Raw genomic sequence first — 14,970 nt, 5'->3', positions numbered from 1 at the left:
GAAGAGGGAGACAGAGAAAGAGGGGGAAAGGAGGGAGGGAGAGGGAGAAAGAGAGAGAGAGGGGAAGAGGAGGGAGGGAGAGGGAGACAGAGAGAGAGAGAGGGGGAGAGGAGGGAGGGAAAGGGAGACAGAGAGAGGGGGAAAGAGGAGGGAGGGAGAGGGAGACAGAGAGTGAGAGAGAGGGGGAAAAGGAGGGAGGTAGAGAGAGAGGGAGGGAGAGAGAGAGGGGGAAGGGGAGGGAGAGAGAGGGAGACAGAGAGAGAGAGAGGGGGGGAGAGGAGGGAGGGAAAGGGAGACAGAGAGAGGGGGAAAGAGGAGGGAGGGAGAGGGAGACAGAGAGTGAGAGAGAGGGGGAAAAGGAGGGAGGTAGAGAGAGAGGGAGGGAGAGAGAGAGGGGGAAGGGGAGGGAGAGAGAGAGGGGGAAGAGGAGGGAGGGAGAGGGAGACAGAGAGAGAGGGGAGAAATGTAGGAGAGGGAGAGGGAGACAGAGAGAGAGAGAGAAGGGAGGGAGGAGGAGGGAGGGAGAGGGAGGAGGGGAAGAGAGGGAGGGAGAGGGAGGGGAAGAGGAGGGAGGGAGAGGGAGAGCGAAAGAGGGGAAGAGGAGAGAGGGAGAGCGAGAGAGGGGAAAAGGCATTAGTGAAGGAAGAATGGCGAGAGAGCAGAGAGACAGAAGGAAAGACAGGAGGGAAGGAGGGAGGGAAAAAGAGGGAGGGAGAGGGGGATAAGCCTACTGCTTAAACAACGCTCCGAGGCAGAGCTGTTGGATAGAGATCAACACAGCAGTACAGCCAGCCAAGGTCTGGGCAGGAGAGACAGGGATAGGCATGAGGGAAGAGAGAGCGCCAGGGGGAGAAAAGAGAGAGATGGGGGGGCAGGCATCCACCCTGGTTATACCTTCACAGTACTCTGTAGAAATACCTCCAGGTTAATCATATAAGATACACCAAAATACATTTTATTTTGATTACAATGTATATTCCAAGGCAGTATTTTTCAGATGATAGTTAGGGGCCATCTCTTTTAAGTCACATGTACTGTACATAAAGAAAGGGAAACAGCCTCAAAACCAAATGAGCAGGAATTTGTGTAGAACATATCAAGTGGAGGAAGCACTATAATACACTAGAAGATCTGTGTGGATTGAAGGTGCTTTTTCCAATTGACCCCATAACCAATTAAGGGGTTACTTGGTGAGAACTAGTGAGTTGTGTTTGATAACTAGTGAGTTGTGTTTGATAACTAGTGAGTTTGTTGATAACAGGTGAGGTTGTGTTTGGTAAAAACCTGAGAAGAACTGGAAATATCCTGGTAAAGGATTTCTTGAAAAGAGTCTGGTAACTTCAGTCACTGCCAGAATTCCCTTGAGGCCTTTAGTTTTGCTGTAACTGTGACCTGGAGTTCCAAATCGAACCCTGTTCCCTATGTAGTGACCAGGGCCCAAAGGGAAGTAGTGCACTACTTGGGGACTGTACACAGGCAGCCGGTTGCACCTAATGGGGGAGGACGTGCTCATAGAAATGGCATCAAACAGGTCAAACATTATGAGCCGTCCTCCCCTCAACAGCCTCCTGTGGAATAGGGTGCCATTTTGGATGCACTCCTGGTGTGTTTGGCCGGTCTGCTGGTTTGAGAGATAATCTACTTTGTTATTTTACAGTCACAGACACAGTTCTCTGTGTCATCTCCTTTTGAAGTCATTTTGAAAGATCTTCTGAGCTGAGAGAGACTGATTTGGACGGTGTGTGTGGGGAAGGGAAAGGGGATACCTAGTCAGTTGTACAACTGCATTTAACACAACCAGAGAGGTGCTGGGGGCTGTCTTAATCAACGTCCACGTCATCGGCACCTGGGGAGCAGTTGTGACTGGGGGGATAACTGCCTTGTTCAAGGGCAGAACATTGTGGCCCAACGCTCTTAACCGTTTTCGGTCTCAGAAATGTAACATTGTCTCAATATGTATTATGTATTATTAAATTCTGTTTTATAAGTTTCTGTCATCTCACATTTTAATGTGTAGTTTTGGGGTTGCGATTTAGACACAGAATTGTATCATAATTCAGTCGATCTTGTGAAGTAACTGGACCTTGGTGTCTTCAGATCAATGCATAGAGACTATGACTATTAAATAATCATTTACTATGTTTCATAGTTGTTTGTTTACTGGCCTTGTAGTCATTTTTAGAAAGACAACAAAGCAGTGTGTGTGTGTGTGTGTGTGTGTGTGTGTGTGTGTGTGTGTGTGTGTGTGTGTGTGTGTGTGTGTGTGTGTGTGTGTGTGTGTGTGTGTGTGCGTGCGTGCGTGCGTGCGTGTGTGCGTGCGTGCGTGCGTGCGTGTGTGTGTGTGTCTTTTCTTGCCAGTTCTGCTCTAGGCTCAACTGCTGCTGCATTAACTTCATTACCACAGTAGATTAGCAGCTTTACTGAATGGGAGTCAGAGTACAGAGACTCCAGAAGGGATAGTTGGAGTCTGTCTGTCTGTCTGTCTGTCCCTCCCTCTCTCTCTCTGTGTGTCTTTGTCTGTCTGTGTGTCTTTGTCTGTCTGTCTGTCTGTCTGTCTGTCTGTCTGTCTGTCTGTCTGTCTGTCTGTCTGTCTGTCTGTCTGTCTGTCTGTCTGTCTGTCTGTGGCTTTGGTCAAAAGTAGGGAACTATGTAGGGTGCCATTTGGGATGCAAACAAAGTAGTGTGGTCGTCTTCTATTGTCTTGACTCTGATGGATTCCAAGCCCATTTTTCAAATGATTACTTGGGTGATTATTGGCACAAAAGCAATGTTTGTTAGCCAGCCCTATTCCAGCTTTGACCCGCAATAAATCAGCAACTAACCATCCACCATGTAGGAAACACTGGTGTACGTCCCAAATGGCTCCTTATTCCCTACTTAGTGCACTACTTTAGACCAGGGCCGTATGGCCTACACCACCTTCAACACTCATATCAGCTTTTTAGTTTGGGTGTATCAGTGAATTACACGTTCGTAAATTATTGTTATTATTGATTCATTAAGAACACTGAAGTACACTCACAAATGATTGTTAGTAATGTTAATTGTTGATTAATTGTTGATTTAAATGATGATGATGATGATGATGATGATATGGTCGATACTCTTGCAGGTGTACAACATGTTTAACAGCAAGAGTCTGGGCGTCAGAATCAACATACGGGTCACCAAGCTGGTCCTGCTCCACAACCGCCCAGTAAGTTCTGACCTCTAACCTTTGACCTTCTTTGACCTTCTATGACCTCTTTGGAATCCTTCTGACCCACACATACTAAGTCGTTGAAGAGTCAGGGCCCACCCAACTGTTTTCTACTTAGTTTTATCATTGGCCTCAGGGCTTGTAATGTGTCCTCTGTGTGTATGAGCATGTGTGTGTGAGCGTGTGTGTGTGTGTGTGTGTGTGTGTGTGTGTGTGTGTGTGTGTGTGTGCGTGTGTGAGAGAGAAATAGAGAGAGTGATACAGAGAGAGAAAAAGAGGAGGAATGTGTGTGTGTGTGTGTGTGTGTGTGTGTGTGTGTGTGTGTGTGAGAGAGAGAGAGAGAGAAATAGAGAGAGTGATACAGAGAGAGAAAAAGAGGAGGAATGTGTGTGTGTGTGTGTGTGTGTGTGTATGTGAGAGAGAAATAGAGAGAGTGATACAGAGAGAGTGATACAGAGAGAGAAAAAGAGGAGGAATATGTGTGTGTGTGTGTGTGTGTGTGTGTGAGAGAAATAGAGAGAGTGATACAGAGAGAGAAAAAGAGGAGGAATGTGTGTGTGTGTCTGTGTGTGTGTGTGTGTGAGAGAGTTTCCCACTGTTTTCCCCTTCCTATTTTATTGTCTGTCTCTCTACTTTAACAGGGCTCTGGAGAGCCACTCTAAATTGGTGTCAAGTGTGTGTGTGTGTGTGTGTGTGTGTGTGTGTGTGTGTGTGTGTGTGTGTGTGTGTGTGTGTGTGCATCTCGGCAGAGCAGTACTGATAAGAGTCAGTACAATAACGTGTCTGGGTCCAGCATCTGTAAATAGCTATCTCTCCCTAAACTCCCTCAGCACGGCCCCGGGGTTAAGTTTCCCTTAGTACAGATCCAGGATCAGCTTCCCCTCCCCAATCCTAACCTTAATCATTAGTGGCGAAAAATAATTATTGATCAAATATCAGCAATTAGGGGGAACTTCACCCCTACATCCTCAGCAGGGCTTTATACCTCAATAATAGTACTGTATATAATGTCCCATTAGGAAAGTCACTACGACCAACCTCTGTGCCAGAACAAAGCGACACGGTCGATGTCGCCCTTATGCACAGTTCTAGGATCAGCTTGGAAAAGGCTCAACAGACTTTTGGCTAGCTTTCTTGAGGACACTTCATCCTAATACAAGGGCTTTTGTCACTTCTCCTCTTTCCACAGAGAGGGAGAGCTCCTATCAATTCTCCTCTATTATTGTATCCTTGTTTCTTGTCTCCTTTCCTCTTCTCCTTCCCTGACCCTGTGTGTGATGCTGTTCTGTTTTCTCCACAGGACAGGCTGAAGATGGGCCACCACGGAGAGAGGGCTCTGGACAGATTATGTCCTCATCTCCTCTCATTATCTCCTTGTCTTGCTTCCTTCCCTGTTTCCTCTACAGGACAAGCTGAAAGTGGGCCACCACGGAGAAAGGTCCCTGGAGAGCTTCTGTCAGTGGCAGTGGGAGGAGTACGGCGGCCCCCGTTACTTAGGCAACAATTACGTGCCCGGGGGCAGGGATGACATCCCACCTGTGGACACGGCCGTGCTCGTCACTAGGTAACTGTCAATGTCACTGTCACGCTTCCAATCACACTGTCACTGTCCAGGACTGGCACTGTTGTCACTGTGTATCTGATATAGTCTCCTGCTCTCTCTCCCTGCTCTCTCTCTCTCTCTCTCTCTCTCCCCCAGCTCTCTCTCCATTTCAATTTCAATTCAATGGGCTTTATAGTCAAGGGCCAAAGCAAGTGAAATAGATAACAAACAAAAGTGAAATAAATAATAAAAAAAATGAACAGTAAACATTACACTCACAAAAGTTCAAAAGAATAAAGACATTTCAAATGTCACATTAGGTGCAAATAGTTCAAGTACAAAAGGAAAAATAAATAAACATAAATATTGGTTGTATTTCCAAAGGTGTTTGTTCTTCACTGGTTGCCCTTTTCTTGTGGCGACAGGTCACAAAGCTTGCTGCTGTGATGGCACACTGGTATTTCACCCAGTAGATATGGGAATTTATTCAAATTTGATTTGTTTTCAATTTCTTTGTGGGCCTGTGTAATCTGAGGGAAATATGTGTCTCTAATATGGTCATACATGTGGAAGGAGGGCAGGAAGTGCAGCTCAGTTTCCACCCCATTTTGTGGGCAGTGAGCACATAACCTGTCTTCTCTTTCTCAATAGCAAGGCTATGCTCACTAAGTCTGTACATAGTCAAAGCTTTCCTTAAGTTTGGGTCAGTCACAGTGGCCAGGTATTCTGCCGCTGTGTACTCTCTGTTTAGGGCCAAATAGCATTCTAGTTTGCTCTGTTTTTTTGTTAATTGTTTCCAATGTGTCAAATAATTATCTTTTTGTTTTCTCATGATTTGGTTGGGTCTAATTGTGCTGCTGTCATGGGGCTCTGTGGGGTGTGTTTGTGTTTGTGAACAGAGCCCCAGGACCAGCTTGCTTAGGGGACTCTTCACTCTTCTCCAGGTTCATCTCTCTGTAGGTGATGGCTTTGTTTTGGAAGGTTTGGGAATCGCTTCCTTTTAGGTGGTTATAGAATTTAACGGCTCTTTTCTGGATTTTGATCATTAGTGGGTATTCGCCTAATTACATTTACATTTAAGTCATTTAGCAGACGCTCTTATCCAGAGCGACTTACATTCTGCTCTGCATGCATTATTTGGTGTTCTACGTTGTACACGGAGGATATTCTTGCAGAATTCTGCATGCACAGTCTCAATTTGGTGTTTGTCCCATTTTGTGAAGTCTTGGTTGGTGAGTGGACCCCAGACCTCACAACCATAAAGGGCAATGGGCTCTATGACTGATTCAAGTATTTTTAGCCAGATCCTAATTGGTATGTTGAATTTTATGTTCCTTTTGATGGCATAGAATACCCTTCTTGCCTTGTCTCTCAGATCGTTCACAGCTTTGTGGAAGTTACCTGTGGCGCTGATGTTTAGGCCAAGGTATGTATAGTTTTTTGTGTGCTCTAGGGCAACAGTGTCTAGATGGAATTTGTATTTGTGGTCCTGGCGAATGGACCTTTTTTGGAACACCATTATTTTGTTCTGAGATTTATTGTCAGGGCCCAGGTCTGACAGAATCTGTGCAGAAAATCTAGGTGCTGCTGTAGGCCCTCCTTGGTTGGTGACAGAAGCACCAGATCATCAGCAAACAGTAGACATTTGACTTCGCATTCTAGTAGGATGAGGCCAGGTGCTGCAGACTTTTCTAGTGCTCTCGCCAATTCGTTGATATATATGTTGAAGAGGGTGGGGCTTAAGCTGCATCCCTGTCTCACCCCACGACCCTGTGTGAAGAAATGTGTGTGTTTTTTGCCAATTTTAACCGCACACTTGTTGTTTGTGTACATGGTTTATATAATGTCGTATGTTTTACCCCCAAGACATCAATTTGTATAGCAGACCCTCAAAAGCCTTCAATTGAGTCGAATGCTTTTTTGAAATCAACAAAGCTTGAGAAGACTTTGCCTTTGTTTTGGTTTGTTTGGTTGTCAATTAGGGTGTGCAGGGTGAATATATGGTCTGTTGTATGGTAATTTGGTAAAAAGCCAATTTTACATTTGCTCAGTACATTGTTTTCGTTGAGGAAATGTACGAGTCTGCTGTTAATGATAATGCAGAGGATTTTCCCAAGGTTACTGTTGACGCATATTCCACGGTAGTTATTGGGGTCAAATTTGTCTCCACTTTTGTGGATTGGGGTGATCAGTCCTTGGTTCCAAGTATTGGGGAAGATGCCAGAGCTAAGGATGATGTTAAAGAGTTTTAGTATAGCCAATTGGAATTTGTTGTCTGTATATTTGATCATTTCATTAAGGATACCATCAACACCACAGGCCTTTTTGGGTTGGAGTTTTATTTAGTCCTGTAACTCGTTCAAGGTAATTGGAGAATCCAGTGGGTTCTGGTAGTCTTTAATAGTTGATTCTAAGATTTGTATTTGATCATGTATATGTTTTTGCTCTTTATTCTTTGTTATAGAGCCAAAAAGATTGGGGAAGTGGTTTACCCATACATCTCCATTTTGGATAGATAATTCTTCGTGTTGTTGTTTGTTTAGTGTTTTCCAATTTTCCCAGAAGTGGTTAGAGTCTAGGGATTCTTCAATTACATTGAGCTGATTTCTGACGTGCTGTTCCTTCTTTTTCCGTAGTGTATTTCTGTATTGTTTTAGTGATTCACCATAGTGAAGGCGTAGACTCAGGTTTTCCAGGTCTCTATGTTTTTGGTTGGACAGGTTTCTCAATTCCTTTCTTAGATTTTTGCATTCTTCATCAAACCATTTGTCATTGTTGTTTATTTTCTTTGGTTTTCTATTTGATATTTTTTTGATTTGATAGGGAAGCTGAGAGGTCAAATATACTGTTAAGACTTTCTACTGTCAAGTTTACACCTTCACTATTGCAGTGGAACATTTTACCCAGGAAATTGTCTCGAAGGGATTGAATTTGTTGTTGCCTAATTGTTTTTTGGTAGGTTTCCAAACTACATACCTTCCATCTATAGAATTTCTTAATTTTACTCAGTTCCTTTGGCTTTGATGCCTCGTGATTAAATATTGCTCTGTTCAAGTAGACTGTGATTTTGCTGTGGTCTGATAGGGGTGTCAGTGGGCTGACTGTGAACACTCTGAGAGACTCAGAGCGTTGAGGTCAGTAATAAAGTAGTCTACAGTACTACTGCCAAGAGATGAGCTATAGGTGTACCTACCATAGCAGTCCCCTCGAAGCCTACCATTGACTATGTACATACCCAGCGTGGACAGAGCTGCAGGAGTTGTGACCCATTTTTGTTGGTTATGTTGTCATAGTTGTGCCTAGGGGGGCATATGTGGGAGGGAATGCTGTCACCTGCAGGCAGGTGTTTGTCCCCCTGTGTGCTGAGGGTGTCAGGTTCTTGTCCGGTTCTGGCATTTAGGTCGCCACAGACTAGTACATGTCCCTGGGCCTGGAAATGATTGATTTCCCCCTCCAGGATGGAGAAGCTGTCTTCATTAAAGTATGGGGGGATATAGGTAGCACACAGGAGGACATTTTTCTCTGTAAAGATAATTTCCTTTTGAATTTCTAGCCAAAGATGTTCCTGTTTTGATTAATTTAATGGAGTGAGTTAGGTCTGCTCTATACCAAATTAGCATACCCACTGAGTCGGTTCCCTGTTTCTCACCTGGTAGTTTGGTGGATGGGACTACCAGCTCTCTGTTACCTAGAGGGCAACCAGTGGGTCCGTCTCCTCTATACCAGGTTTCTTGCAGGATGACAATGTCTGTATTACCGATTTCTTTGGTGAAGTCCGGGTTCCTGCTCTTTAGGCCAAAGGCAGATGACCTCAGGCCTTAGATATTCCAGGATGATATAGTGAAGGCTTTTTGTTCCATAAAGTGTCCAATGTTGTTGGTCGTGTTTTGGCCTCAGGCCAGTAAGTGTGAGCAGAGCCTGCTGAGCATCTGGTACATGCCATTGGCTTGGGCGAGTGTAAGAGTGGGGGTTGGGCCTGTTTGCCCGCTCACTACCTGGGCGTATGTGTAACTTCCATGTTGAGGCCCTCTTTGCGGGGGTGGGCTGCATGGGGTGGGCAGGAGTGACATAGGTCTGATCTGAGGGGGCCTAAATGGGGTGTGGGGATGGTTGACGTGGGGGGTGTTGATTGGTTGGGGTGAGGGTGTGGATGTGTCTGGGGGTGCTGTGGTCTGGATATAGGTCCTCTTGCCGTGGGTCCTCTATGTGTAGGTCCAGGGGGGGTCCTGCAGGTCTTGGAGGGTGTCTCGCTGGTCTGGGTGGGGTGTCTATTGATCTGTTGCTCCTGTGGGAAGTGTTGGGGATACGTTTGAGAGAAACTAACAAATGTCAAATCATATTTTTCAACGAGATGGCCAGTCAATTTGAGAAACGTTAATGACGCAGTTTTACGTTATTACGTAATTAAGTCATCACGCAATGACATCACAACGTGTATTTAGCAACTTTTAGCAACAAATTGACCTGCCTCTAGCAACTTCCCCTGAAAATTAGTTGGCAACACTGGCTGCAATCTGACGTGCAGTTAACTCTAATGAACTTTTCCTCTGCAGCAGAGGTAACTCTGGGTCTTCGTTTCCTGTGGCGGTCCTCATGAGAGACAGTTTCATCATAGCGCTTTTCCACATTGACTGACCTTTATGTTTTAAAGTAATGATGGACTGTTGTTTCTCTTTGCTTATTTGAGCTGTTCTGGCCATAATATGGACTTGTTCTTTTACCAAATAGAGCTCTGTTCTGTATACCACCTCTCCCTTGTCAAAACACAACTGATTGGCTCAAATGCATTAAGAAGAAAAGAAATTCCACAAATGAACTTTTAACAAGGCACACCTGCTAATTGAAATGCATTCCAGGTGTCTACCTCGTGAAGCTGGTTGAGAGGATGCCAAGAGTGTGCAAACCTGTCATCAAGGCAAAGGGTGGCTATTTTAAAGAATCTCAAATATAAAATATATTTTGATTTGTTTAACACTTTTTGGGTTACTACATGATTCACATGTGTTATTTCATGATTTTGATGTCTTGTAGAAAATAGTCAAATGTAGAAAATAGTAAAAAATACACTTAAATGAGTAGGTGTCCAAACTATAACGAAAAATTGTGGGACCAACAGCAATAAGGCATCAATAATAGTCATAGAAGTAGTAGTGGAAATGGGAATACCATTAACAGGAACTACAACAATAATATTAATGAGAATAATAATGATAATACATTAAAGTCATAGTAATAGAAGTAGTAGTGGAAATGGGAATACCATTAACAGGAACTACAACAATAATATTAATGAGAATAATAATGATAATACATTAAAGTCATAGTAATAGAAGTAGTAGTGGAAATGGGAATACCATTAACAGGAACTACAACAATAATATTAATGAGAATAATAATGATAATACATTAAAGTCATAGTAATAGAAGTAGTAGTGGAAATGGGAATACCATTAACAGGAACTACAACAATAATATTAATGAGAATAATAATGATAATACATTAAAGTAATAGTAATAGAAGTAGTAGTGGAAATGGGAATACCATTAACAGGAACTACAACAATTGTCACGCCCTGGCCTTAATTATCTTTGTTTTCTTTATTCATTTGGTTAGGCCAGGGTGTGACATGGGTGATGTATTGTGTTCGTCTTGTCTAGGGGTTTATTAGATTAATGGGGTTGTGTTCAGTTTAGTTGTCTAGGTAAGTCTATGGTTGCCTAGAGTGGTTCTCAATCAGAGGCAGGTGTTTATCGTTGTCTCTGATTGGGAACCATATTTAGGCAGCCATATTCTTTGGGTATTTTCTGGGTGATTGTTTCCTGTCTTTGTGTTTTATGCACCAGTTAGGACTGTTTCGGTTTTCACGTTTATTGTTTTGTAGTTTGTTCATGTTAAGTGTCTCTTATTAAACCATGAACTTCAACCACACTGCGTTTTGGTCCGCCTCTCCTTCCCAGGAAGCAGGCCGTGACAACAATAATATTAATGAGAATAATAATAATACATTAAAGTAATAGTAATAGGCCAGTCTCAACATGATTAAGAAGCCACATAGCATGGTCTGAAAGCCACATGACATGGTATGAAAGCCACATGACATGGTATGAAAGCCACATGACATGGTATGAAAGCCACATGACATGGTATGAAAGCCACATGACATGGTATGACATGGTATGAAAGCCACATGGCATGGTATGAAAGCCACATGACATGGTATGGAAGCCACAAGGCATGGTATGAAAGCCACACGACATGGTATGAAAGCCACACGACATGGTATGAAAGCCACACGACATGGTATGAAAGCCACACGAAATGGTATGAGAGCCACATAGCATGGTATGAAAGCCACACAACATGGTATGAAAGCCACATGACATGGTATGAAAGCCACACGTCATGGTATGAGAGCCACACAACATGGTATGGAAGCCACACGACATGGTATGAAAGCCACACGACATGGTATGGAAGCCACACAACATGGTATGAGAGCCACATAGCATGGTATGAAAGCCACAGGACATGGTATGAAAGCCACACGACATGGTATGAAAGCCACACGACATGGTATGAAAGCCACACGACATGGTATGGAAGCCACACGACATGGTATGGAAGCCACACGACATGGTATGAGAGCCACATAGCATGGTCTGAAAGCCACACGACATGGTATGGAAGCCACACGACATGGTATGAGAGCCACATAGCATGGTATGAAAGCCACACGACATGGTATGGAAGCCACACGACATGGTATGGAAGCCACACGACATGGTATGAATGCCACGCGACATGGTATGAAAGCCACATGACATGGTATGAAAGCCACACGACATGGTATGGAAGCCACATGACATGGTATGAGAGCCACACAGCATGGTATGAAAGCCACACGACATGGTATGGTAGCTACACGACATGGTATGAGAGCCACATAGTATGGTATGAAAGCCACACGACATGGTATGAAGGCCACACGACATGGTATGAGAGCCACATAGCATGGTATGAAAGCCACACGACATGGTATGAAGGCCACACGACATGGTATGAGAGCCACATAGCATGGTATGAAAGCCACACGACATGGTATGAAGGCCACACGACATGGTATGAAGGCCACACGACATGGTATGGAAGCCACACGACATGGTATGAAAGCCACACGACATGGTATGGAAGCCACACAACATGGTATGAGAGCCACATAGCATGGTATGAAAGCCACAGGACATGGTATGAAAGCCACACGACATGGTATGAAAGCCACACGACATGGTATGAGAGCCACATAGCATGGTATGAAAGCCACACGACATGGTATGGAAGCCACACGACATGGTATGAGAGCCACATAGCATGGTCTGAAAGCCACACGACATGGTATGGAAGCCACACGACATGGTATGAGAGCCACATAGCATGGTATGAAAGCCACACGACATGGTATGGAAGCCACACGACATGGTATGGAAGCCACACGACATGGTATGAATGCCACGCGACATGGTATGAAAGCCACATGACATGGTATGAAAGCCACACGACATGGTATGGAAGCCACATGACATGGTATGAGAGCCACACAGCATGGTATGAAAGCCACACGACATGGTATGGTAGCTCACGACATGGTATGAGAGCCACATAGTATGGTATGAAAGCCACACGACATGGTATGAAGGCCACACGACATGGTATGAGAGCCACATAGCATGGTATGAAAGCCACACGACATGGTATGAAGGCCACACGACATGGTATGAGAGCCACATAGCATGGTATGAAAGCCACACGACATGGTATGAAGGCCACACGACATGGTATGAAGGCCACACGACATGGTATGGAAGCCACACGACATGGTATGAAAGCCACACGACATGGTATGGAAGCCACACAACATGGTATGAGAGCCACATAGCATGGTATGAAAGCCACAGGACATGGTATGAAAGCCACACGACATGGTATGAAAGCCACACGACATGGTATGAGAGCCACATAGCATGGTCTGAAAGCCACACGACATGGTATGGAAGCCACACGACATGGTATGAGAGCCACATAGCATGGTATGAAAGCCACACGACATGGTATGGAAGCCACACGACATGGTATGGAAGCCACACGACATGGTATGAATGCCACGCGACATGGTATGAAAGCCACATGACATGGTATGAAAGCCACACGACATGGTATGGAAGCCACATGACATGGTATGAGAGCCACACAGCATGGTATGAAAGCCACACGACATGGTATGGTAGCTACACAGACATGGTATGAGAGCCACATAGTATGGTATGAAAGCCACACGACATGGTATGAAGGCCACAGACATGGTATGAGAGCCACATAGCATGGTATGAAAGCCACACGACATGGTATGAAGGCCACACGACATGGTATGAGAGCCACATAGCATGGTATGAAAGCCACACGACATGGTATGAAGGCCACACGACATGGTATGAAGGCCACACGACATGGTATGGAAGCCACACGACATGGTATGAAAGCCACACGACATGGTATGGAAGCCACACAACATGGTATGAGAGCCACATAGCATGGTATGAAAGCCACAGGACATGGTATGAAAGCCACACGACATGGTATGAAAGCCACACGACATGGTATGAGAGCCACATAGCATGGTCTGAAAGCCACACGACATGGTATGGAAGCCACACGACATGGTATGAGAGCCACATAGCATGGTATGAAAGCCACACGACATGGTATGGAAGCCACACGACATGGTATGAAAGCCACACGACATGGTATGAATGCCACGCGACATGGTATGAAAGCCACATGACATGGTATGAAAGCCACACGACATGGTATGGAAGCCACACGACATGGTATGAGAGCCACACAGCATGGTATGAAAGCCACACGACATGGTATGGTAGCTACACGACATGGTATGAGAGCAACATAGTATGGTATGAAAGCCACACGACATGGTATGAAGGCCACACGACATGGTATGAGAGCCACATAGCATGGTATGAAAGCCACACGACATGGTATGAAGGCCACACGACATGGTATGAAGGCCACACGGCATGGTATGGTAGCCACACGACATGGTATGAAGGCCACACGACATGGTATGAAGGCCACACGACATGGTATGAAGGCCACACGACATGGTATGGCAGCCACACGACATGGTATGAAGGCCACACGACATGGTATGAAGGCCACACGACATGGTATGAAAGCCACACGACATGGTATGAAGGCCACATGACATGGTATGAAGGCCACACGACATGGTATGAAGGCCACACGACATGGTATGAAGGCCACACGACAAAGTTTGATGATCCCATGTGTATCTATGTGTTGTTTTTGTCGTACTGCTTTGCTTTATCTTAAAGGTGAAATAATTACATTGCACTTTTCACTGTCTGTCCTCAGGTTATGGCAGGAGGATGCATATTTGGCTGCCCAAACTGCACATTGAGGCTTTTCACACAATAAATTCTTTGTACTTAATTATAATTTTGGGAAAGAAAGATTCTCTTAGGTCTGAGTATTCCTCTCAGTATAATGGGAAATACATCTCTGTCTGTACCTCTCCCCTGGAGCAGAGTGAGCAGCCTGTCCTCTCTGGGCAGCCAGGTGTGCCTCTACAGCCAGACTGTGCTCACTGAGTCTGTACCTCTCCCCTGGAGCAGAGTGAGCAGCCTGTCCTCTCTGGGCAGCCAGGTGTGCCTCTACAGCCAGACTGTGCTCACTGAGTCTGTACCTCTCCCCTGGAGCAGAGTGAGCAGCCTGTCCTCTCTGGGCAGCCAGGTGTGCCTCTATAGCCAGACTGTGCTCACTGAGTCTGTACCTCTCCCCTGGAGCAGAGTGAACAGCCTGTCCTATCTGGGCAGCCAGGTGTGCCTCTATAGCCAGACTGTGCTCACTGAGTCTGTACCTCTCCCCTGGAGCAGAGTGAGCAACCTGTCCTCTCTGGGCAGCCAAGTGTGCCTCTACAGCCAGACTGTGCTCACTGAGTCTGTACCTCTCCCCTGGAGCAGAGTGAGCAGCCTGTCCCCTCTGGGCAGCCAGGTGTGCCTCTACAGCCAGACTGTGCTCACTGAGTCTGTACCTCTCCCCTGGAGCAGAGTGAGCACAGCCTGTCCTCTCTGGGCAGCCAGGTGTGCCTCTATAGCCAGACTGTGCTCACTGAGTCTGTACCTCTCCCCTGGA

General features: G+C 45.3%; 1 protein-coding gene across 4 annotated transcripts in view; it reads left to right on the top strand.

Annotated features, from left to right (window-relative positions):
* Window positions 1-14,970, top strand: part of adamts17 (ADAM metallopeptidase with thrombospondin type 1 motif, 17) — a 272,173-nt gene that overhangs the window by 64,254 nt on the left and 192,949 nt on the right. For all 4 annotated transcript variants that reach the window (XM_065012247.1, XM_065012245.1, XM_065012246.1 and 1 more), the window contains exons 5-6: window positions 3,113-3,196; window positions 4,606-4,763. In XM_065012247.1, the coding sequence (XP_064868319.1) occupies window positions 3,113-3,196; window positions 4,606-4,763 (242 nt within the window). The remainder of the gene's footprint in view (window positions 1-3,112; window positions 3,197-4,605; window positions 4,764-14,970) is intronic.

This window comes from Oncorhynchus nerka, linkage group LG27 (assembly GCF_034236695.1).
Source record: "Oncorhynchus nerka isolate Pitt River linkage group LG27, Oner_Uvic_2.0, whole genome shotgun sequence".
In the NCBI taxonomy this organism is placed as follows: Eukaryota; Metazoa; Chordata; class Actinopteri; order Salmoniformes; family Salmonidae; genus Oncorhynchus; species Oncorhynchus nerka.
Note: the sequence above shows the minus strand (reverse complement) of the source record. Positions and strands in the feature narration are given on the sequence as shown.